Source organism: Argentina silus, assembly GCF_951799395.1.
Source record: "Argentina silus genome assembly, chromosome: 18".
Lineage (NCBI taxonomy): Eukaryota > Metazoa > Chordata > Actinopteri > Argentiniformes > Argentinidae > Argentina > Argentina silus.
The window spans coordinates 13,712,227-13,738,394 of NC_139672.1; the positions used below are offsets into that span (position 1 = coordinate 13,712,227).

At 40.0% G+C, this 26,168-nt stretch overlaps 1 protein-coding gene across 1 annotated transcript in view; it reads right to left on the minus strand.

Moving 5' to 3' along the window:
* Positions 1-3,873: 3,873 nt before the first annotated feature.
* The window catches only part of mllt3 (MLLT3 super elongation complex subunit), a gene marked incomplete at its 3' end in the record, with an annotated part of 54,456 nt that continues 32,161 nt past the window's right edge, over positions 3,874-26,168 (minus strand). Inside the window, exons 5-13 of the mRNA XM_083689802.1 lie at positions 25,734-25,862; positions 21,225-21,812; positions 10,229-10,292; positions 9,667-9,720; positions 9,066-9,201; positions 7,052-7,148; positions 5,770-5,838; positions 5,037-5,108; positions 3,874-4,005 (exon numbers count right to left, since the gene is read on the minus strand). Of these exons, the coding sequence (XP_083545928.1) occupies positions 3,874-4,005; positions 5,037-5,108; positions 5,770-5,838; positions 7,052-7,148; positions 9,066-9,201; positions 9,667-9,720; positions 10,229-10,292; positions 21,225-21,812; positions 25,734-25,862 (1,341 nt within the window). The remainder of the gene's footprint in view (positions 4,006-5,036; positions 5,109-5,769; positions 5,839-7,051; positions 7,149-9,065; positions 9,202-9,666; positions 9,721-10,228; positions 10,293-21,224; positions 21,813-25,733; positions 25,863-26,168) is intronic.

The following is a 26,168-nucleotide window of genomic DNA, read 5'->3' on the forward strand; positions in this document are numbered from 1 at the left end:
CTGATCGAGGATGCAAAGGTTAAGCTGTCTCTGAAGAAGGTACAGGGGGACACCAGGAGGGTCATCTTGAGTGAAGCAGGAACCGCGGCTCGACCGTGGACACATACTGTTGGTGCATGGTGATTAGATGGTTCTGTTGTGTTTTTTTATATTCCATGGGCCCCCTGCCATATTGTATACTTGTATGTTGAGGTCATTTTAATTAAATAAATGGTTAAAAAAAAGACCAAAATGGTCTCGAGTAGGCTACTACAATTCGGATAATGAGTATTATTCATAATCCATTCTGATGCTGACATGGTTAAGAAGTGTTCAGTAACATCTTCTGTGTGATTTAACTTTCCATGGAAGGTGGCCAACACTTTCCAAGAAACGAAAGATAACATTTTTAGAACATAAGTTTATAAACATATAAACCACATATCATAATATTTCAACCAAAATGAACATCTTTGGGCTTAGAAATTGAATGAGAGAAATTATGACAAAATACTTAGTCATTCAATATACATTGCAACAACATACAAAAAGGAAAAATATATATTTTAAATCACAGTGCCAATAACTTTTTTCTCCACAGGTTGCACATGACCTCAGCTGTATACCATACAGCATTTTTATTGTACATCCAAAGTACACACATGAACTCATAAGGCATAGGTCAATCATACCATAATTTTACATTCTGCCTTTGTTGGCCCTGCAAGTGTAAACACCAGTATTACCATCAAAGGGATAGTTCATGCTACAATCACATTTCTGTCATTAACCACATACCTTCACTCCAGTCTATGCACAAGACACTTTTTAAAAGTGTATTTTGCAACGTTGTGCCTCTTGTGACAAGGGAAATTGCAGTTGGATTCAAAACAGAATATAACATAAACCATTTACACAACACAAGGCTACCATACTCTATTCATCAACCAAAATACATTTGAAACTGGTTTAATCCATTCAGAAATCATGTAGCTTTATTGTACTACCAAGTAGTAAGCCTTGTGCAAGCCAGGCCAAAATTAGGCTTTATCTCAGTAACAATCGAAAAAGCCAACAAATGTTGCAGTTGCAAGCCGCCAACTTGGATTAGGAAAAGTTGTTTTCCCTCTATTCCCTCGATTTGATTGGTGATAGTGGTAGTGCACACCTATTCAGGACAAATGCTAAAGGCAAGATTCCAGTTGATTCCAGGTTCGTTTTTGTCAAAGACTTGCAATCTATGACAGCTTCATATTGATTATGGACACTGAGTTGTTTTCATGTAAAATAGTTGCAAAATGCTCATAAGTCATCAAACCCAGGTTGCACTTCCACATTTTCTAATATAATGGAAGTGGACGGGATCCACTTTCTGGCCATAAAAAACGCGGAGATGCAGGTAGCTACATAACTAGAATAATGACTTAAAAAGTGTCTTAGTGTATCGATTGGAGTGAAGGTATAAATTAATTGCAGACATTTGATTTTAGAGTGAAGTATTTCTTTTATGGCATGGCTCTGCACACTAAACAAAATCAGTTTCAATTCCACAGATTTGTATATTGACACTGTGCACCAAAACAAGTTGAACAAAATATATTTTTTCTCATTTTATGAAGAAGTTTAATTTGACAACTTAGGTTTCTATGAAATATCTTCCCCAAATTCCCAGGAATCATCAGCCTCATTTCAGGTCCATATGTTGAGTCTTTGGATATCTATTGGCTACTTAGAATGAGTCATAAGGGCGATATCCCAATGTTTTACCCAGTAGAGCTGTGGTCCTGATTTTTGAAGTACCGAGAGTAGTCATGTGTCTGGGAAAGCTGGGAAAGTAGGCATCACACTGCTTTTCCCGCCTTCAATCTCCATAGCAACAGAGAACAACTGGTGCCACTATAAGCAAGATGCAAGTGGTTTCCATGTATTCATTATTATTATTATTATTATTATAGCCCACCACCCCCCCTAAACAATTTTACCATCAGGAACAGTATGCATGTCTGTATTCAATCTTGAATACAATATTTGCCAAATTGCCATATGTTAATGTAGCAATGAAAAGGTTTTCAAGCAAACCATTGACGCTACTAGCAGGTGTGGCCCCTGATGCGAGGTAGGGACAAGGAGTTTGCAAACAGGCAAAACATTGTCTTTTAACACCTGGTAAAATGTCTGCATGCGATCAATTCTCAAAAGGAAACCACTGTCTGAGATCCTATTAAACACTTTTAGCACCTTCTGGTGGCCAATTGTTGTAATTACACCATTAGAAGATTTAGCTGAAAATGGCGGAAATCACATGGAAATTCTGCTCCTCCAAAAGAGTCTCGTAGGTGGTCAAAAAAGGTGAGTTTTCAATAGATGCAAAATGCTCATAAGATGTCGAGAGACGCCAGAGTAAAGAAAATATTTTTAGGTGAAGTTAATCACTTGAAATACTAATGTTGCGTATATGCAATTCTGGGCATCAAGTACTGTCACACATTCCTGCTTTGTATAAGCTATCATGTAAAATAATAATTTATGGCTCAAAAGCTGAATGACAATGTACATTCAGAGTCTGGATCTCTTTATTACACATGAGTGTTAGCTGCCTATATTTGTAGGAAAAAAAAGTTTTACATGCATATAGGCAACATTGAGGTCTCCTTGGGAAGAGAGTTAATTTTAGGTGATTGTGGCCACACATGTTTCTGGAGCCCCCCCATCACTCCATTGTTTTTTTTGTTAGTGGTGGCTTAAGTTAGCTGAAGTTGGTAGTGGCTATTTAAACAACTCTGAACCATGGATTAAAGTTTCTCCTGGACCATAGTCTACTTTCAAGGTAAGGAACCATCTGCCCCTTTAAAGTGTTAGTTAAGTGTTACATGGCCATTCTGACATAAATTACAAAAACCTAAATATATGAGATATGGACCCAAAAACTGTCTGGGAGCATTGACACAAGATAATTGTGAAAACTGGTGCAAAAGTCAATAAGTTGGAAACCCTCCTTTAAATCTCTATTAGATGATCGATCCTGCATCAAGCACCTCTCAGGCCCGCAAGAAACAGTGGACAATGAAATGGCTCTAGCAAACACTGGCTCACCTGGAGGTGGTAGAGGAAATTAGAATAATGGTTCCTGTATACAGTAGTACACACCTGCCCATAACCTGATGACACTGACTGGTCACATGACTATGACCAACAGTTGGTTTTGTTTAAAACTTGGACACAGAGCTGCAGAACACAACCTGAAGCACCAACACATTCATACAAATGTTGCTATCAAGAATGGAATGTATTGTTAAATGTATATTTACTTATTGACTTTAATTTCAGAGGGCAGAATTGTTATCCTGATTGCCATTCAAGTCATACCTCCCATATTAAGAGAATTTATATCTCAATGTTGTGATGACAATGTGGTGCTCCACCATCTTACAGAGCCAAAGAGATGTCTGTTGTGAAGTGCTTGCACAAGTCTTTTTCTGTTTTCACCATTACACACACACACACACACACTCCTTACACTCAAACACACACACACACTCCTTACACTCAAACAAAACATTTCAACGCACATCCATGGTAACAATATGCACATTCATTAAGAGCAAGATCTCAATTTTCCCTATTTTTGGAGAACTATGAAGTTTTCAAGGCTTTCTGTGTGATCTCCTGATCCACAAGGGGACATATCCAGGGTGACAGTCTCTGTAGCGGGGAACTGTCAAATGGAGAACCAAGTCCAACCAGTAGAGTGCCTCAGGCAGAGCCAGGCACTAGGACCCAGGTTCCAGCCATGGCAGGTTATTTGCATTGCCAAAAAAGTTCAAGTTTTAAAAAAGGACAAAAGGAGAAGAGGAGAACAATTTTCTTCCTCGCAGCAGCCAGCTGCTCCGAGCCTCAGGAGGTTCCAGAGGTTTCCAGGTAACTCTGAAGCTTTCGCACTGTGGTTTTGTCCAAGGAACAGAGATCAAAGTCAAAAGTTGTGTTTGTGATGTGGAAGTGTCCAGTCTCTTCGATGAGGTTTACTATCTGTAAGAGGGAAACACAAAGAGAAAAAAACAAAACAATAAACAATTACTACGACTACAGTTGAAGTATGTGACCCAAAGTCTTATAAGGTCTGGAGAAAGCGTCACCATTTTCAAAGTGAGGTAAGCAAGAGCCAAATGTTTTCGCCCTGGTTGTGCAGTCGAAGGGAGCAGCATGGTAATAGACAATGTTGTTTTGTGCAGAATAAGACTAATTAGTTACTCATTTGTGGGAACTGTTACTGAGTGGTGGGGTGGCTAATGTTGTGTTCTTACGAGGCTCAAGTTGGAATGAGGAGCCTTCACCCCTCCTTGCATACAAAACCCTGCATGTAGACACTAACAGTGGCTTTCCGTTCCAAGTGGATTATTGGTTCCAGCTCTCTTCTCCCCACTCCCCCATATCGGTTGTGATGGAACACCAAGATTTGGACCGGTTTTGGTCAGGTGAGCAGGCTTTGAACTAATTGTGTTTTCCATTGAATGATTAATGTCTACTGGAACTAAACACCAACTCATTTTTGTTTTTTAAGCCTTTCAATGACATAAGACAATTTTCCAATTTGTGGTTTCAAAAAGATGGGGGGGGGGGAATGGCAGAGCATCCTGAGTTAATCACTCCCATCTCTCATGGCTGAGGACATGGAACGCATCGCTGAACTCTGAAGGATTAGCCTGATTGCTCCACAAGTTAGGGCTACACTGACAATGCTGTTTAAGAGTTTTCCATCTTCCCTCCGAGCCAAAGGTTTCATTAGGATAGCAAGGGTGTCCTTGGCACTAGTGCTGGGAATAACCGTTAATGCTTTTCATATTATACTGTAGGCATTGAGAACATAAATATGTATTCTCTTATGTTGAAAAAGTTTAAGCACATAAGCAAAAAAAAAAAGGTTGAGAACATAAGCAAAATTGCATATGCTCTCTTAGGTGGAGAAAGGTGAACCAAATAATTTCGATTTCTTCAGGGTTCTTAATTTAGAGTTTTCTGAACATTATGAAGTTGGTTTGGAGTTCAGTATCAGACTTCACCTGTTGTAGTATGTGCCTCTCTCTCAGTGCCATCAGTTTTCTGTGCAGCTCCACTAGCTCATCCAGGTAAGCCTGAGACATGCGGGGGGACATTGGGTTGACAGTGTTATTGACCACACCAAACGATACCTACCTCGGCTTATTCAGAGCAAGGAATTAACGCAGCCTTTCTCAACTCCAGTTCTACACCAGCACAGGGGACGTTATGTGATTGTACCAGAAAGGCAGATTTTTACTCGTCACCAAGGAATCAAAGCCAGTCCAATGGGACTAAAAGGCTGATCATATACAGTATAAGGACATTCCTGCCTACCTTCTTCAATGCCTTTTCTGTATTTGTGTGTCCACAAAATACCCCATCTCTCCAGTGCCATCCTGCATCACCAGGTCCCATCTTACCACTGGGCTCTATCGCCCCCCCGCTTGGACTACAGGACCCATGTCGCTCTAATTCTACTGCATCACATTGTCAATAAATCTTCATTCAAACGATTGTGAGGCCATTTCTGGTACAAACATGACATGGATCATACTTGAACAAAAATTATATTTTGAGGCCCTGTGGGTCTCAGGACTGGAGTTGAGAAAAGCTGCTGTAACATAGACTTAAAATTAGGTCTTTAAGAATGCCAGGATTACATTGTAATATCACTGTAATATCACTACTATCATGGCAAATCTATGTTCAATTCAGACAATAAGACCACAAACAGCAACACATTCAGCCACTTACCTTGTCACAATCAATGTTTTTATTCTTAGCCTGTTTTGGTTGCTTAATGGGGCTCTTTACCTCAATTATCTGTAGGACATCAGAAAAACTATTATTTTCTCTCTGAAACAGATACAAATAGCTTTGTTTCACCAACTGTAATTATTTATAAGCATAGGACTATGTTTAATGTATTATGTATTCTAGGCTTTGCGTTTGCCTTTGGAGTCTGCTATTGGTGTCTGTCAAGATGAGGACCAAAGAGACAATGAGTCAATGAAAGTCAGGGAAGCCGTTATGAGGCTGAAATATCAGAAAAAAATATCAAATCAGAAACATAGCCAAAACCTTAGACTTACCAAAAACAACAATTTGGAACATCATTAAAAAGAAAGAAAGCACTGATGAGCTCAGAAATCACAAACGGCCTGGCATGCTAAGGGAGACTTCTACAGTGGATGACAGAAGAATGCTCACCATGATTAAGAAAACCTCCAAAACAACTCCCACAGATCAGGAATAGTCTCCAGGAGGTAGGCGTGAATGTGTCAGAGACTACAATCCGCAAAATACGCCACCAGCCGAACTACAGAGGCTTCAATGCAAGGTGTAAACCGCTACTTAACTACAAAAACAGGCCAGGTTACAGTTTGCTAAAAAGAACATAACAGAGCCTGCAGAGCTCTGGAAAAAAAGGTCTTGTGGACAGATGAGACAATGATTAACATGTCCTAGACTGATGGCAACTGTAAAGTGTGGAGAAAAAAAAAACTGCCCAAAATCCACAGCATACCACCTCCTCTGTGAAATATGGTGGAGTCGGTGTTATGGCTCGGGTGTGTATAGCTGTCACTTTTACTCTTGTAACTTTAGCAAATGACTGGTGTATAGACCTTCTTGCAACTATGTATAATTATATTTCATTACATGAATTATTGCTTCAGACTTGTGTTCCATTTTAATTGTTATTGTTAAGCGTTGGTGCTTCATATGACAAATTCTTCTTTCTTTCTTTTCTTTTTTTTTCTTCTTTTTTTTTTACAGTAGGCTATGTAGTTATGTTTTACAACATTTATGTCAGTTAATGTCATATTCAATATGTAAGCTCTTTAAAATATAGAATGTGATATTCTAATGACTTTTAGTCAATGACCTGACTAAACACAACAGTTAATTATTTCTGTGCATAGTATTGATCTAATTTAATAATTATACTGTTACACTAACGTCAACAAATGGATAAGATACTGTTGCAACTGTTTCAGTATATGACCACATCTTACATCATACCATTTGGTCCTACCTGATTGTTACTGGTCTTTAATAAAGGCAGGGGCTCATTTCGGGAAGGGGTCGAGGGGGCTGAGCTGTTGCTCTCACTGCCGTCACTCAAGCAAACCCTGCAGAGATACAAAAAGACAAGAACCATTGGGATCATCTGGCGTTAGCATACGACGAAAGATACTGAGTCACTGTCAGACATTTTCTGAGTAATTTCAAATAATGATGAATACACTCCGATTATGGCACATATGTCCCCAAGTTCCTTTATGAAAGTAGAGCAATTGTCGTACCTCATCATAACCGAAGCAATAAGGGCCTACCTTTACAGTTCGTCAGAGGAGACTTTTTAAACAAATGATATCTTAAAATTATGTTTTAATAAAGTAATGCTGCTCTCATGTAATGTCATCCTTGAGCACACCAGCTGAAATCAAGCGCAATGTCCTGCAGCTCTCTGCCCTTTTAATAGCTGAACCTCTGGCTCATATTTTTAATATGACAATTCTCTCTGGTACCATTCCCAAAGTGTGGAAGATGGCCAATGTCCTCCCTCTTAATAAAGGGGGTGATTCCAATGACTTGAATAATTACTGCTCTCTCTCAAGGCTTTCTTGCATAGCAAAACATTTTCATTATTATTATTTTTTTTATTAAACTTGTATTTATCCAGGGAGATACAATGAGACTAAAGTCTCCTTTGCAGGTGTGCCCTGTTTACAACACAAATATTACAAAAGAACACCTTAAAACACAAAATACACACACTACTTAATAAAAACAAGAGCATTTTTGCATGAGCTGGTCCCTAAACAAGGATGTTCCAACCTCAGCCCCCCTAAAGGTCATTCCATGTATGAGCAGCACATTAGCTAAAAGCAGTTTTTCTTAATTCTCTAGACATCCGTAGGACATTAAATAGTAGCAAGCTCTGAACAGAACATTTTTTATTAAATGTTGAGAAAACTACACCGAACCTTTGAAACCAATTACAGGCTGACTGATTCAAACCAATGGCAGATAACCTCTGTAATAGGAGGGCATGACCAACCGTATCCAAAGCCTTAGAGAGGTCAATATTGAGGTCATGCGCTATTCTGTTTCTCATCCAGAGAGATCACAATGTCATTTATAATTAGGGAAGCAGCAGAGATGGTGCTATGTCCAGACCTAAAATCTGACTGGTGCACATTTAAAATAAAATGTATTGATAAAAAGGAATGCATCTGAGAATTGATCAGGGACTCTTTTTGAGCAAGAAAAGCCTAATTATTCAAGTTGTTGGTATAACCCTCTTATGAAGAGGTAGAGTACATTGGCCACCTTCCACACGTTGGGAATGGTACCAGAGACATTTACATTTATGGCATTTAGCAGACGCCTTTATCCAAAGTGACTTACAACAATACATTTGTTTAAGTAAGTGAATCATCTGTCCAACAGTCATCATAAGACAAAGTAATCAATACACCAGGGGCCATAGGGCCAGAGAGAATTGTCATGTTAAAAATATGAGCCAGTTTCAAATTAAAAAGTATTACTGACAATAAAGCCAATGTGTGTGTGTGTTTGACTCTATATTCACAGTTATTCATGGATAACCATGGACAGTCATAGCCTGCATAGACAAGAGCAAAACATAGGGCTTGATTTTCCTTACACTGAATAGAGCCTGCAGTAACATCAAGTTTTAACATTGCTAGGTGTGCAATCACTATCTGTAGAATTCCAAACTCCACCAAAATGTTTTCATTAATTGACACGTCCAGTCTACAATGCTGTGGGTGCCATTTAACAGAAAGAAAATTAATATAGCTGGTTATTAACTCTCAGATTAATTCAATATTATTGTCCTGATTGCAACCTTTTACCAATAAGTACAGTACAGGTTCCTCTGTGTCTTTTGACTTATATTATGCTTATAAAAACAACAGTGTAGTGTGGATCCTTATGGTCTGTGGGCTTGTATAACAAATTCCATTGTTGCCATGATAACGACAGTGGCCTGGTTGGGCGATGCATGGGCACACACTGACCTACGATGGCGGTGGGCGAGGTGTGTGTGCGTCGGTCGCTCCAGGTCAGAGTCCATGTCGTTGTCGTCGTCTTCCGACTCTTCCTCGTTATCATCTGAATGCATGTCTTGGATTATTGACCGGAGGGGACCTAACACTGTGGTGCATGTGTGAGAGAGAGAGAGAGAGAGAGAGGGGGAGGGAGAGAGAGAAAGAGGGGGAGAGAGAGAGAGAGAGAGAGAGAGAGAGAGAGAGAGAGAGAGAGAGAGAGAGAGAGAGAGAGAGAGAGAGAGAGAAACACTGTGAGAAAAAGGATAATGATAAATAAATAGAAGGAGTAAGTGTAGAAGGAGAGCACAATTTAACTTTAAGTATTGTGACCCTTAACGAAAGACCTATTTCTAATGCATAAACATACTGCCAAATGGGAGTTGGTCCAGTGGAATTGATTAATAGAGAACAAACTGATCAATTGTAGCTCATGCAGCACATTATTAGTGGAAGGAGTGGGTGAGGTTTAGCGGTCCCTGGTCCCAGGATAGGTTCCAGAGACTAAGACTACAAGTGAGGTGCTGACTACCAGAGAAATCTAAATAAACTCGAGGTTCAGGTGAGTTGTTACCTGTATGAGCTGTGGCAGGGGCGGCTACCACTTTCCTGTGGACGAAGTCAGCCACTGTATACATGGAACAAAATCACAAGAAGAGGGGTGAGCAGAACAGAGGGGTGAGCAGAACAGAGGGGAGGACATGCTCCACCCAAACTAATCCTCACCAATTGGCTATTTCACAAGGCAACTTATAGATACAGATAACTCTTGTTTCTAATCATTCACTGTTCATTTGTCAAGGACCATGCTCAACATATGCATCGCATGGGAGTTCACCACAAAACAGCAGTATCAAACCTCCCCCATCTTTTTTTTAATGCTTCATTTGGTCATCAGTTAAACGTAGAGCTGATCTACATTGCCAAAGAGCTCTAATTTTATCGGTCAGCAGAACATTTTCCCAGATGGTTCTGTTGCACCAATGAAACAAAATTAGAGCTCTTTTGGCAATGCAGATCAGCACCAATTGATTATCTTCACACTGGACATCAATGTTTCAAGCTAAATTAATCACTTAATTCAGGGACTGTGAGTGCGGTGCGTGGGTGTGTCTTAATGCACATTTGCTAATTACCATGACATTTGTGGCTTGGTGCAAAGCCTGAACTGGAACTGGAGCTTGAACTGGCAGGACTGGGCTGCTCAGAGAGAGGGAGAGAGAGAGAAAGAGAGAGAGGGAGAGAGAGAGAGTTTAAAAATATTTTTTACAACAGGAACACTATTTGGCAAGCTGATACACAATGACTTATGGTGGTTGACATACTGTAGTTATTTCACTATGATAGTGTTGACACTGGTGTCATAGTGAGGCTGCTGTCACTTCAGTCATAACAAGTCTCACTACCTCTGTCATAACAGCAGTCATGAATGGATATGACACCTAATTTACAGATATTATGTCATGTTTATGACAAGAGACGCATCACCAAACACGAAAGTCTATCATCTTTCCCAACAATAACATAGGCCTACTGGAAAAAAAACTGAAGGTGGAAAGAGAAGCAAGAGGATTCAACCGTTTTGACAATGCCATAACATATGCAGGGAAGCCAGCAACAGATTGGCCTTATGGAATTGTTCATGGCCCTTGGTTGACGTTCTTGCCGGAGCATCCTCCACTAAGAAAAATTAACTCTCTCTCAATAAAAATGTACATCATTGAACATTTGAGTTATGGATCAACATTTGAGTCATGGATAAGCTGTCAATGACAAATTTGAAAATGAACACCCTTGATACATTTGATCAACTTGTCTGATATATATGTACTCCCTGAAGAGTGTCAATGTTGCATCAGTCATAACAGCTCTATGAAGGCTGGGGGAATCCATGGTACAAAGTGTGAATGGACCTACTGTCCATAGCAAGTGTGTTCTATTAGTTTTTTGTGAACATGGGTTTGTACTAAAACAAGGAAAACTGATGACTAGAAGTCATAAGTAGTCAACTAGAGTAGAGAACCTTGAACAAAAGGCAGACACATTTCAATGGCCATCAACCGACAACAAACAACACGCAGCAGGTCTATCGGGTTATGGGCAGGTTTCTTCAGGGCACCATAAATCTCACCACCACTCTGTTTCAGGACTTTTGTCTTGCCTTTCTCAAAGCCACCAAAGCAGCCCTATTAAAAGACAATAACAATAGATTGCTCCAATCAATCTGCCGCCTTTTCTTTGTGTCTCGCTAAATTGTGAGACACAATATGAACATTGCTAGACATGGCCGACAAACCGAGGAGAGACAGAATTTTGGTTAGTCCTCTTTCACTTCAGCAAGGGTTGAGCAAACAAGGTAGTTTGGACGTGAATTAAGTCGCCATGCACTTTCAGTTTGATCTTGTAGGTCAAGTTAACAAACTATTTGCTTATAGCTGCTCTTAAGCAAGTCGGAATTGTCTGACCCACCATTCAGGGTAAACAACATGGAAAACATAGCATTGCGCAAAGTAAAAGTAACTGGGGAGACAGTTTATCATCAACAGGACAACCCTGACAAACGTAGGCAAGTTTATAGCTAAATTGTTGGGAGATGGCAGCGTATAAGCATTTCTAGAGGGCCTTTTTTGTGCTTTTTATAGTAGGAGGCTACTTTCCCCGCAGTTGCTGGATGTAGCTACAAAGTAACAATGAAAAAACCTAAAAACTAAAAAACATCTGGATCCATCAACAACATGGGAGATATACAGTGCCTTCGGAAAGTATTGAGACCCCTTCACTTTTTCCACATTCAGGAATCAATTACACAATGTGTGGGTCAGGTTGTCATTACAAACTGAGCAAATGGAGAGGAACAAAACTGCTCAGGAATGCGACCCTGAGGCCTGTGGAGACTTACAAAAATCTACAAAGTTGAATGGTCGAGAGGAAAAAGCACAGTCGATTAGACAACATCATCTCAGTCACTCTACAAAATTGGTCTATAACCAAGTGGTCAAAAATAATCCCTTAATAGAAAAGAATCTCTCTCATATCCATAATTGTGTTTGTAACAATGAATTCAAGTGATACAGCAAAGAAAGTGGCTGGAAATGTATTTATTTGGTTTTATTACAAAGCATTAAGTTTGGTGCAAATCCAGCACATGCAATGCAGTTTCCACGCCATCTCATGTGAAAAATAGTGGTAGCTGCATCAAGTTATGGGTATGTTTGTCACCAGCAGGGACTGGAGAGTTTGTCAGGATCAAGAGAAAATTATGACATTTGCTGAGTTGGTAGTGACATCCTAATCTACACAGTGTGTAATTGATTCTGATGCAAATCAGAGACCCTATAAAAACAAGAACATGAACTATTATCCTTGCATTAAGATGGACTCAATTCAACTTAGTGATTTGTTGACATTTTTGCATTTTAGCTAATTTTAAATGTTATCTCATTTTAACAGTGTCATAGCAAAGAGTCTGAATACTTAGGTACATGAGGTATTTCTGTATTTCAATTTTAATAAATTTACTGAAACTACTAAAAACCTGTTTTCACTTTGTCATTCTGGGGGTAGTGTGTGTGGATTGATGGCAAATTCTTTTAATTTAATCCATTTTAAATTGAGTCTATAACACAACAACATGTGGAAAAAGTGAAGGGGTCTGAATACTTAATAATCCAAAGGCACTGTATCTAAAAAGAAATGTAAATGTCAAAATAGTGAACCATCCCTTTACAAAGTAGTAACAGGACAAAGGGGTAGTGTTTTGGTTTGTCACAAGCAAAACAACGTCAGCATGTCAATGGACGTTTTAGAAATGGCAATATTATCTGATTATTTTATCCATATTGCTGCCTGCAATTTCTAACGTATTGACCCTCTTAGTTCTGCCACTCCTAGAATTAGCTGGACAATTATTAGAATCACTCAACAGTGGTGTCGCTTGGTCTGATTTTCATCCTATTGATACTGCAAGCTTGTCTTTGGGAGCATAGCCCTGTTGTTTGGCAAATATGTTGACAAAGAACAGGGAATCACTCTTGAGTTTGAAGATAAAAACTGGACCAGCCCTGTGTGTGTGTGTGTGTGTGTGTGTGTGGGGGGGGGGGGGGGGGGGAAATGTTTTCTGCCATAAATGCAGAATGTTTGTCCCTTTTCTCCCCCATTAAAGGCAAAAGATTAAAGGGGAACTCTTAGCTATTCATGGCGTCCTTTCCCTAATCTCCTTAGGTGCCATACAACCATAAATCTTCCTGATTGCTTTTCTGCTAATAAAAGAGTCCCCTCTTTATGTGAAGTTTCCTGACCAAAAGCGTGAGGACCTGGAACCATGTGAAGGGCTTGTTAATCTATCTAACGATGAGTTTGTCTTTCGCTTTCTTTCTCTGCATCCGCATTCCGCAACATCATGCAGAAACTACTGGACACAGCCATACAAAAACCATTGCCCAAACCTCTTTTTGAGCAATGCTATCCCATGAAGCCGGGAGTAACTTTTCTGAATATTTACTAATTGGAAATGAAAAATGGTCTTATAGTTGTCTTAATGGTTTGGGAGGTGGTACTTGAATTGCTGACATAATCCAATTAAAGAGATGCTACAGGATCTTCGCCCCTACCATCACCGTCAGTATTTTTTTAAACCTCCCGTTTTGGGCTCAAAATTGAGCTATAGTGTGTACTGCTACACTGCACTACTTATATCATACTGCACTACTTACTGCTCATATATTGCACTACCTGTATATACTGTTCATTGCACTTTCTGCTATTTTGCACTTCTGGTTAGACGCTAACTGCATTTCGTTGTCTCTGTACTTGTACTCTGCACAATGACAATAAAGTTGAATCTAATATGTGTATAATACATCATATTGATCACTCATTCACCCAATATATGGCTGCAAAATCGTCTGCTGTATTGCATAACTTTTCCTAAAGCAATTTCCTGGTTGAGCATTTCCTGTCATGAATGAGCTGCGTTGTGTATCCTTCCAGCGAAAATAAATACCATACTGCAGGCTTATTCAAATGGTGGCCCGGAGGCCAGATCCAACCCACACATCAATTTAGACTAGCCCTTTGAATGTCCTTTCATTTTAGTCACATTACATTGTTATTGCCTCATTAACCCATAATACACATAAATCACTCACATTAATGTGTGCAAACAGAGGCTACTTGTCCTACCAACATATTTTATTGCATAACATCCCATCATAGTATCACTGCAAAAACATTCACTGACATGACTGAGATTAATCTTTAATGGTATGTTAGTGATGTGATATTTTCACATCACTAACATACCATTAACTTTATGACAAACAGCTCAGTTCAAATGCTCACTTCAATTGAGAAATATTGCTGATGGTGGGCGGCCTCCTCCATCAGGTGCATCAGCTGTTTCGTCATCACCGTCTTCTTCTGATGAGGTTGTGGTACTTCTTATCACATAATCCTCCGCTGTTCTCAAAAGGTCTTGAAACTCCTCATCTTTGTTTTCAACAAGTGTATCTGCTGCAGCTGTAAGATCCAGGAGGCATGTAGCAGCTACAAGCGGAGAGAAATCATCTGCATCTGGCTCCCAAGAAACGGCTGAATCGCTGCACTAGGTTTGCCTTCATTCTGACGGGTAAAGCAGCAAGACCCTTGTAAGCCTGTGCTCTGACTGAACTTACACAAGTGGACAGTGACATTAACGAGAGCGGGGATAACCAATGACAGAGATAACTGTGTCACTTTGCAGCATTTTAGTGTGCTCTTCAAATGGTAGGGGTAACTAGGAGGCAGTCCCAGTCTTGTTCGTCAGCAGGCTGGCAGAGGGTGTCCTTTACCTGTAGGAAATGCGCAATCATGTTGTACATCCTGGACCATCTTGTGATGCAGTCTTTCACTAGACACAGGCCACATTCTTCCTGTAGTTTCTTCCTGTAGATTTGGATGATCTGTTAAACATCGGCACAACTACTCTCACACTGGTATCTTTCTGGATCATGTTAACAAGTTGTAGTGTATGGACCACACAGGGGGTTCTCTCAAGGCTCCCCCCATGTTATGTGTGAGCTGGACATTATCCACTTGGACTCAGAATCACTCTGGGGATCCTGTTCTTCAGAGCTGGAGTCCTCTTCCTCCATTTGTTTGAAGGCAGCAACCATATTGATGCCATTGTCCGTGATTGAGGATGGGAAATCTGTGCAAGAGACAGAAGAATATGCACTGGCTTGTTCTCTTTAGGGCAAAAGAAGCATGCACTTATTCCAAGAAAAGATGCTGTCATTCCATTCTTAGTCCAGATATCTGTGCCAACTGCTATTTTGCAAGTTTTGCCTTGAACTTCTCCTTTTCTGAACAGTATAGTTTTTTCTGTGGGGTTGTTAATTTTTGTATTCTTTGGGACTCAATCAATCAATCAAAACCTTTAATAATTTCCAAAAAATCCTCATCCTGTATTATTCTTGGTGGTAGACCAGTTCTGTCAATCCAGCGAGCCATGGACTCCTCCATGGAACACTGGTCATTCGAGTCAAGCCTATATACTTGGAGCCTGAGGAGAAAGCTCCAGTGATGGTTTGCTTCTTGTGACTCTTCTTGTGGTCTGTGAGCTGTGTGAAGAAGAGAGAGTAGACACATCAAACAATATTCTTATTAATCAAAGGCAAAACATTATCAAACACAAATAGCATATCATGTTAAGTGTTTTTTTTATATTACATTCAGAATAAGAAATTAAATCATTAAGAGTGGAATATGACAAAATAAAAACATATAATAACTATCTGGCCAGGTAAATTGCCCCTATTCAGCCTTAATATAGTGCACATTAAGTAGAAAACACACACATACGCAGGTGTGCTCTCTCTTTCTCTCTCACACACACACACACACACTATCATATCTATAATTGTTCTATCATAAATTATGATACTGACACTAACTAGCCATCAATCACAATCTGTTATTACCTACCTGAGCATATGTTGGGATGGTGCGCTTTCAAATGCCTCGAGACCAACATTAGCAAAGTGGCTCCAAATGTCGCCCCTTTTCCTGCCAGGAGCAGGTACCACCGGAGCAGCTGTAGCCATGGCACCACCAGATTTGAAGGTTCTCGGGCAGAGAGGTTGCCGGGCTGAGAGGTGACTTGTGTATGACCTGGGTATCGTATTTATTTTCCACCAAGAACAGCATTGCAACCCTGTCTTAAAATTCTACTGTTGACATGCATGCTTTTAATTGGACCAAACAAATAACACTGAAAAGCTCCATTTCTCCAAAAACTCTTGTCCATTTACCGAGTCAGATTTTAGTCACAGAGATCATTTAATCTTGTCTCGTTTTAGTCGTTTTTTCTGGGCCTATTTATCCTTTCATCTGTTGACACAGAAAAATAGATGTTTTAGGTGATTTTCGTTGATGAAATTAACACTGCCATGTACAACACCAAATGATGTCTGTGAATGTTAAATATGTAAGCTCAAAACACTATGTGACATTCTAATGATTCTTATGTCCTGACTAAACACAACCAGTTCATTATTGTTTGCATTATACTGATCTAATTCAATGATTACACTGTTACACAACATCAACAAATGGACGTCTCCAGACGGCACTCTGGGCACTATGGTTAGTAATGAGGGCCCGGGGCTTCTAGTGTTAAAATGCTGAAAAACTGATCAAGAGTTTGAGAGTTAAACTTGTTTTTTTGTACAGAAATAATATGGGGGCTGTCCAGGCGACCTCCTCATTTATGGTTACACAATATACATGCACGTGGCAGGCCTCAGTACTCGTAAACGGTTAGACTCTGTTTATCACTCTACTCTGCAGTTCATCTCGAGGAATAAATTCTGCACCCACCATTGTCTTTTACATCAGTCTGTGGTTTGAGAGTCTTTGACTTCAAGATGGACTTATCATTGTTATTTATTTGTATATAAAGCAGTTATTTTAAAACTCCCATTTTACCTCACATCATTGCTTTTATGGTAGACCAATCTCCAAACTACCATACCAGGTCCCAAGCTTCCAAAGAAGTTCCACACATTCCTTTTGAACTAGGTAAAGCAGCATCTAGTTTCTGTGCCCCGAGTACATGGAATGACCTTCAAAACATATTCAAGTTAGATTCTCTTGTATTTATGGGTCAATTTATGACCTTGATAAATGATCAGTCATCCCAAGGAATGTACGTGTTTTAATTGGTTATATTGTGTAAATTGTTGTGTATATTGTGTAAATTGTTGTGTAATTGTTTGTATTTTACATTTACTTTTTATTGTGCATGTTGTAAGGATGGCTCCCCTGAAAAAGAGCCCTTGATCTGACTGGGACAACCTGAATAAACACAGGTCTAATAATAATTATTATTATTATTATAATAAAGCAAGCAACATTATTGTCACACTAGTCTAACATTTGAATCCCATACTACAGGGAAGTAGTATATTACTTCTGCACCATTTTCTACATGCCAAACTGTGGATTACGTGTTCCAAATGTCAGAAATTCTATGGTTTTGAAGAGCCCTCTTACCTTGCCTCATGAACATAACAGATATGTTTTGAAATAAACTCCACAAGTATGGGGAGTGTACTTGAAACTAGTATACTAGAAACTAAATTGACATCAGATCTATTTTTGTGCTGTCAATGTGAGGCCCTGACAGGCTATTCCATGGAGGGTTATAGGCATCAATGTCCTGTTGGTCACCCAGACAACGTCTGCTCTCTACAACTGAACACCCACCATGTGTTTATTAGCACCCTTTTGCCCAAACCTCCGTTACAGGGATTCTTTCAGTCTTTCGTTTGATGTTTACAACCGTGGCATGTTGAAGATGGACTGACCACCAACAGGCCTCCTCTTAAACACAAGAGAATGAGATAACCCTCCTCCTGCACCGGCCCCCCTCCACTCACTTCCTAATAAACCACCAAGAGAGCACTAAGAGGACATTGTTTTACAAAGGAGGACAGCTTCTTCTTTCCTCAATAAGTTAAAGGTACAGCTTGCCATAAATGTCCACTAAGGTGCTAGTAAGCTGAAAAGAGTCAGAGAAATTGGGTCTTATTGGACAGTGTTTATCTCTCCAAGGAAACGTTTGCAATGTAGATCATTTGAAATTGTGGTACCCTACAACTCAGGACTCATGGTTTAATAAGCTATGTAATGGATTCATATGAATGCGAGTTCATAAATGCATAATTAAGGGCCTATCTAAACCAAATTCAAGACAATTCAAGATTCAAAATGTGCCATTCACAGTATCACATACGGTGCCGTGAAAAAGAATTCACCCGCCCTGCACAATTTTCAAATGTTACCTCAGAGCCTGAAATTTAAAGACATTAAATTAGGATTTTTTTCCCACTGATCTACACAACCTACTGGACACTTTCAAAGAAAGAAGAAAGAATGTCAACAATTTATATTAAAAAAAAATCACAACAGAAGACCTGTGAGAAACGCCACTTGTTGTAGCTCTCCTAATATTAGCTGAAACGCAAACATTTCTTCAACAACTTACTCAATAAGTTGAATTGAGTCCATTGAGTGCAATGATTATAGTTTGAATGAATAACCTTGTCTTTGCGGAGTCCCTCATTTGAATAGCCATCAATTACACACTGTTCATCAGATTGCCACTACAAACTGAACAAATGGCAAGGGAACAAACTGCTCAGGAATGTTACCCTGAGGCCTGGGGAGACTTAAAATAAAATCTACTAAGTTAAAAAGCTGAGAGAGAAAAGCACAGTCGATGGGACAACATTATTTCAGTCTCTTCAAAATTGGTCTATATAACCTAATGAAAAAATATCCATTTCAAATCCATAACTTTTTTTTGCAAAAACAAAGACAAGTGATACAGTAAAAAAATAAAAAAAGAGGCTGGAAATTTGTTTCTTTGGTTTTACTACAGTAGGTCACAGTTTCAAATATGCATGTTGTCATCGCAGCAGTGGACTACCTCAATGTCGCTACTGCGGCAGATAGTAGTTGTGAAGACGTGAGAAGTGCTGTGTTCCTTCCTTGTAACAAAACAAAAATAAACATGAGAGAAATGAGAGCGTTGAGTAAAAACTCAATGTATTCAAGCTAAAATATTTAATTTCAAAATTGGGAATTCAATTAGAGACAATTAGAGTTCTGTCTTTGCAATGGCTTTGGTTCTCATAATAGAATGTTTACTAATTATCGTTATTATTAACATTGTGATATCAACGTCATCAAATCACCCACAACAGTGGCTCAGAAATATCAGGTGATTCAAAAGTATAACAATAATAAATATTGTATTAATTCTACATAATCGTCTCCATATCCTGTTTATTATGATACGTTGTTAGGTGGGGACCTAGGAACTTCTAGCTAGCAGACGTTAGCTCTGGCTAATCTATGCAGAAGATGGTAAGTAGCTAAATATCTTAAGTTTTAAATTCTCACTTTTTGGTTAGCAAGCTGGTTAACGTCAACAGTAAGCTGTTACAGTAACCATGGTGTGTGTGTGAATTTAAGTGGTCACTCTATACACCTCTGTGTTACCCACAATATTGTTGCTGGTATTATTGGTAGTGACTGAGAGTGTTGCTATTCTTTTTGTTCCCACCACCACCCCCAGCCTCCACCTGCTTTGGTTCTGCTCTGTCTATATCGAGAGGTTGTAGATGTATGTGTTCTAGTCATTTATAACTCACACATAGGGAGCTCTCAAAATATATGTTGGTATTTGGGTGATGAAATAAAGTGTACCAGCCAGTAATAACTGGCAAATGCCTATTGACAGTTGAAGTTTCTTTTTCATATTTCTTGGCTCCTCTGTCAAACAGAGAGACGCATTTACAAACCGTGTCAACCACCAGTGGCGAGCTGTCTAAATCAGTTAACAGCAAGGGTTTGCAATAAACATGAGGCAAGTTTCTCAGTAACTGTGACTAGCTATCTACTGTACCTACTAACATGCCATGGAAAGAAGCATGCTTGCTGGCCAAGTGGTTTGACATCTCAACTATCGTAGCGGAGATTTGGCTAACATTGTTGCGAATGTATGGTAACAGCATCCCGACAGATCCAACTTCTAGTTGATTTAGCCTTGTGACGACCAATATCCTCTGTGGATGTCGGAAATCTGTATTGACTGCTCTCGACCATATTGCATCAGATAATAGTTGTTTTATTTGATATAAACCACAAAATAACTACAGTATTTCTATGTCTTCTGACAAACCGAACCTTCACACAGCCTATTATGACGCTTAATGATAACAACCTACAACCAAACAAACCCAAAAATGATCACTTCCCTCTGCAGTACATGTAATCTTCATTTAGAAATTAGCCTACCATTGGTTCAGTAGTAGTAGCCGAGTCGCAATTTATGTTGGTAAAGGAGAATGCAATAGGATTGCTGTGATAAAAAAAACATCTGTTTGCTATGAGAATAAATTACTCAATTTGATTATAATCACAGGAGTAGGCTATACATGTAATTTTGTTATATAATAATATATTTATCTCATACACTATGCTGAAATCTTCCGTCTCTCATGTTCTAACACAATATTAACAACTTCAATGCGTGTGTCATTGAGGTACAGCAAGCATCTCCAATCCAATTGCTCAAAGATGCCTCCTGGTGGCTGTTTTGCCGAGGTGTAATGCCCCTCCAAAAATGTGTGAAAATGGCCAGTAGACTCACTACTGCTGCCGCGTTTACCGTGCTCTGCCATCGTTGATGATTTCATATGTTAAACAGTGATCTACTGAACAAAGCATTACGTTTAGTGGATATCTAGCACACGCATTGCCATTTTCATGTCCCGGGTGAAAAATAGTGGAAGCATCATGTTATGGGAAAACTTGTCACTGCCAAGAACTGGGGAGTGTGTAATTGATTCATACTGAACCCTATAAAAGACAAAGATATTCATTCCAAAATCACACAAACTATTATTCTTGCACAGAGGGACTTATGATGAAGACATTTTTGCATTTGAGCTAATTAAATTTGACCTTTAAAAAAAAAAAAAAAAAAAAAAATGTTTTTAATGTATTTAAATGTCAGGCTCTGAGGTAAATAACATTTGAAAATTGTGCAGGGGTAAAAAAATAGATGCCAAAACCTCCACTTACCTCTGATTTAGTGGATATGATGTCCTCCACGTCTGAATCATTGGGTTCCACTAGCTCCTGGAATGGCTGTAGCGTCAGCACCTTCCTACGCTCCAGCACCTCCCCGTCCACCCGCAGTTTAGCGGGCCGGATCTGGGATTTGTCCTTCAGCAGTTTCTTATCCAAGTGATGGGGATGAGGCAGGGAGGAGCCCCCTACCTGCTTAATCCTCAACTCTGAGAAGCCCTTCTTCCGCTTTTTGGTCACGTGGTCCTCGCCGTCAGGGACAGTCAGCCGTTTGCTGGGCCCCGTGCCTGCCCCATGGGACAAGCTGACCTCTGACCGATGTTCTTTGGACATGGACTTAGGCTCCTTGAAGCCCATTTTAGGGATGGGTGGGACGTCTTTGGGTTTCTTGGAGAAATCTTTGGAGGTTTTGCTAGGTTCCCTGTCACAGTCTCTGAAGGCACTTTTAGGCTCTTTTGAAGAGTCTTTTGTAAGCTTGTCCTTGTGGTCCTTTGTGGTTTTGTAGAGTTTGGAGGAGCTGCTGCTGCTGCTGTTGGTGGTGGTGGTGGTAAGGAGGGCAGTGCTAGTTCCTTTGGACCCATCCTGTGGCAAAGAAAAAACAACAAAGAAGAGAATAGTACTTTATTGTCCATTACAGAGGTTACATTGCTTACCCCCCCGTGACACACACACAGCCCATGGTCTGAGCACAGGGCCCCTGGAGCAGTTAAGTGCCTTGCTCAAGGGCACATTGGCAGTGGCAGGCACCTAAGATAAGATGCCAGAAACCCTTCAGACACTGGCACTGGCGGATAGACTAGGGATAAACCTTCCGGTTACTGGGCGGCTATCTAATCTCAAGGCTACAAGCAACAAATTACACCAGACGAGAGCAACTCCAGTTCAGCAGGGCCACTGTGTGCAGGATTTTTTCCAGCCCAGCATTAACACACCTGATCCAGCAAATCTCAGTTTCTACCATAATAATTACGTGTTTTTGCTTGACCCCTGCATTACATGCCACACTCTCAGGTGAGAGTTAAAGGTTGTTTCAGCACTAACCAACATTGAGGATTACCCTACTGGCAAGAAAAGATGATGTGGGAAAATCCAATTTCAGGGTCTGCAGCCAAAATGCATAATAAGCCTGTTTGACAAGCTAGCAATGGAGGACAACATTGGCCAGAGAGCTGTGACAATAGTATCTCACTTAACCCAGAGCTCAGGGCAGCAGACACAAATAACACCAATCTGAGGCATGTGCATGCAAAAGACTTTAAGTATTTTAATAAAATATTTTCTGATGAAGGTACATCTTCTCACGTGAGATCATCCTCTGTTCACAATGTAGTGATTACAATTCACAATGGATCACATTACGTGAGCTCACTAGTGATCAAAAATAAAAAATAAAAAACTTTCCAGAAGTTGAAAATAATCTGATGGTGGTCATTGTTTGTGCGCACTGTCAAACGCGCGCTGACGAGTGTAAACAAATATGGATGTTTGCAACTGCCAACTGTAATTGGATGGCTCCGCTCTGTAGAGCTCCCTGCATGGTGTTAAACGACAATAGTAAACAATTTGGCAGGGAGCAGTATGACAATGTGCAATACGGCAGGGAGTCCATGATTTATCAAATCCCCGTGGGTAGGCTACATGCAGAGCGACCAAGCAAGTGGATGCTGGGGTGGTGGGTGGGACGACCACACACAACCTACACTTATAGCCAGTGCAACCATGTCACAATGAATGAATGAATATTATGGAGTGGTGTAAACTTGGCTGCCTTTAAGCCCCTGTACCTTGAACATGTGATGGTGTTTTTTGCATACGTGTTTACAAGTGGTCATTCATCGTCAATGGAAGACAGTGACTTGACGAGACTTTGGGACGATACGACCCTCAGTGACATCATTCTGGCTAGCAGTGTGACTAGACAGAATATGCTGGTAAAGTGGATTGTCACTGGAGACACCAAAACAAGCGCGCAATGCTGATATTTGGCTGTCAAACTTGATCCCACCATAATAGAATTGACTAGTGTTCATTATTTCACTTTTCCCATCATCCCAAAAACAGAGTGTGAGGAAAAACTGCAGCTTTATTAGCGAATGCTCAGGTTAGCCAAGTTACTTTTACCAGTACACGTCTCAAATACAAATATTTTATCATCACGCTAAAGCAGAGCAAATGATGCATTTAGCATATTTTATGTGTGACACAAAATTACATAGTTTTCTTGTGTTGTAGGCTATGTTTATACCTTGTTATTATTACACAAACACATGCCTGTCAAGTTTACCAGTAAATTCTCTAAATCGTCTTTATTTAACTGCTTTTAAACCATGTCTTTCTGTCTGTCATCTCTCGTTACTGTAAACACTTTCACAATCGATAATGTTAGAGAGCTTGATCAAATTGTATACGTCAATGTATGAATTAAATCGTGTAGTGTGAGAAACATCTTCGAGATAGCAACTGTAAGACTACAAGAAATAACAATGTTATTAAATTTTGGTAGGTCACACATGATTTAACTATGAAAAAGACACTTCTGAAATTCCTACATTCCTTTGAAAACACCAAATTATTGTTGGTGTTTTTAAAAAGCCTGACTGGTCCATACACTTCAGACAATTTAACTAGGAGAGAGAAGACAATAGTAGTTTGCCATTTGAGGTTTGTAAAAGACAATGGTGCAGCGGCTGTGTGTGTGTGTGTGTGTGTGAGAGAATGAGTGAGAGAGAGAGAGAGAGACCCCTTCCTCAATCAGTAATCCATCACACACAGTCTGTTTGGATTGAAAACCATTTCCATGTGCATGGGGCCCTATTGTAATACAGCCTTTGCCGGAGTAGGCTCTGCCAGGCACAATACATTACGCAATTTTAAGAGACTAAAAATAACATGTAATGGAAGCAACATGCCAGTTTATTCATATGTATGATTTACTGCCATGACGGATAACAGCCCAAGTTACACGTGTGTACTTTTGAGATTAATATAGAACAATTGCATCTCCAAGATAAAGTTTGATAGTCATAGGGCTATGAGGGACTTTAAAGCAACTATCTGCAATCTCAACCAAACCAAAACATCCCCTTTTCCCTGCTGAGAGAGGGAGAGGAAAAGCATGTTTTAAGACGCAAGTTTTCTGCAGATGACCTGGGGGGTCGGGGGTCTCTCTCTCTCTCTCAAAAGGCATGGCATCTCAAAGTGTTTCAGGGAAACATAGAATGTTGTCACATGCTAGAGCTAGGCACTTAAATCATTGGTCGGGATATTGCAAAGTTATGAAAGCATTTGCTAGAAAAATGACTTGCACATGAGTACAGTTAGATAAGGTTGTATCTGGTTATAATGAGTATATCTGTCATGGTTAGTGCAGGATGTAGTCGAAATGACCTGTGTTTCATTCAACCAACCCAAGCCCTCAACTTCCAAAACAATGCGCAGGTTAATGTTGTGGTGGAAGCGGGAATCGCTGATCGCTGCTTTAAAGCTCAAGTAATTTTTATATTATGGTTTCTTGATCAATTATGGGCTTCAACTTGCTCCTGCTAAAAAGCCATGGGCATTGCAAAAAACAGGTACAAAAAAGATTTCGGTGTTGTTGTGTTAAGTCTAGGTGCGTCTGCCTATGTACATCGACCCTAACCGCCCCACTGATGTAACTGTGCACATCGCCGTCATAACCATGTTCGTTTATGTGCTAAAACATTTGATTTATGTTGAATATTATCCACTCCTGCCAATGACCCCAAGTACTGTACTATAATAACTACCCAGTCGTGACAGCGTTTTTACAGAGAGGAAACAAAAAGGTAAATGAAATATAGGCAACTGAAGATAAGATCGACTAAAACAAAGGGGCAGTTACTTCTGGTTATTACAGGGGGTCAGGAGCAATAATGGAGAATATTTATTTTGCTGATGCAAATGCTAAATGCACGAAGAAGTCGGGACAGGTTTATTATACCGTTCTACAGGGCTTGGAGACTTGAGGTTGAATTTGGCACCACTGTAGGCCTTATTGCTGCTGGATTGGTTAAATTGCTATTATAGGAACTTCAGCTTGTGGTTTAATGTATTGCTTACAACTATAGATATCCCTGTGAGAACCCAACAAGGCAGCTGCCGAAAATTTGGAGCTGGCCTATCCATTTTGAACATGCGCAGAGAAATCCTGATTAGCGAGATCTCAATATTCAATTATCACACCCACTCACCCATAGCGCCTCTGTCAACTAAACTGTGTGAGGCGTAGCACAATTGTTAGTGGAGTCCCTATGACTGCTTCTAAAAAGCATGGCAGAGTACGCTCCAGCAGCCAAGAAACACCAAACTTAAGACAAAGTTTAACGTCTTTGAAATCCACAAAGTTAAATACCCTCAACATCTTTGAACCTGCCAAACATGCAGGAATTAGCAGGGGACTTGGAAGAGATGGAAATTCTTTGGGAGGGCGAAAGAAGCAGTTGAGGAGTTGGTTCAGCCCAAGGCTGTACCGAAGCCACTAACCTTTGACCCGTGGACGGCCTTGCTCTTCTTCGTGTCGGAGAAGGTCAATGTCAGAGAGCTGCTGGGAAGGGTGGGCAGTTTGAGATGCTGGCCAAACAGAGATGTGGATCCCTCCTGCATAACCATCACCTGGCAACCACAAAAGATGCACACTCTAATATAGCTCAGTGCAACACTCCATATCATTTCATGAGATGGAGTATCATGGTACTGGCTTGCCAGAGTTTCGAGCACTCATGGTTGAATTAAGTCACAAGCTCCGGCAAGCCAATACCACCACACACCACGCTAACTCCAATATAGCAATAACAATTTAATAAAAGACTGGGACGAACAGCTAAGCCATACTAAAACCACGATTTAGCACACCTGCGTCTGTTATTGCTTTATTAATGTAGAATTAGGTGTGTTATTGCTTTTATACAATGATTTGTA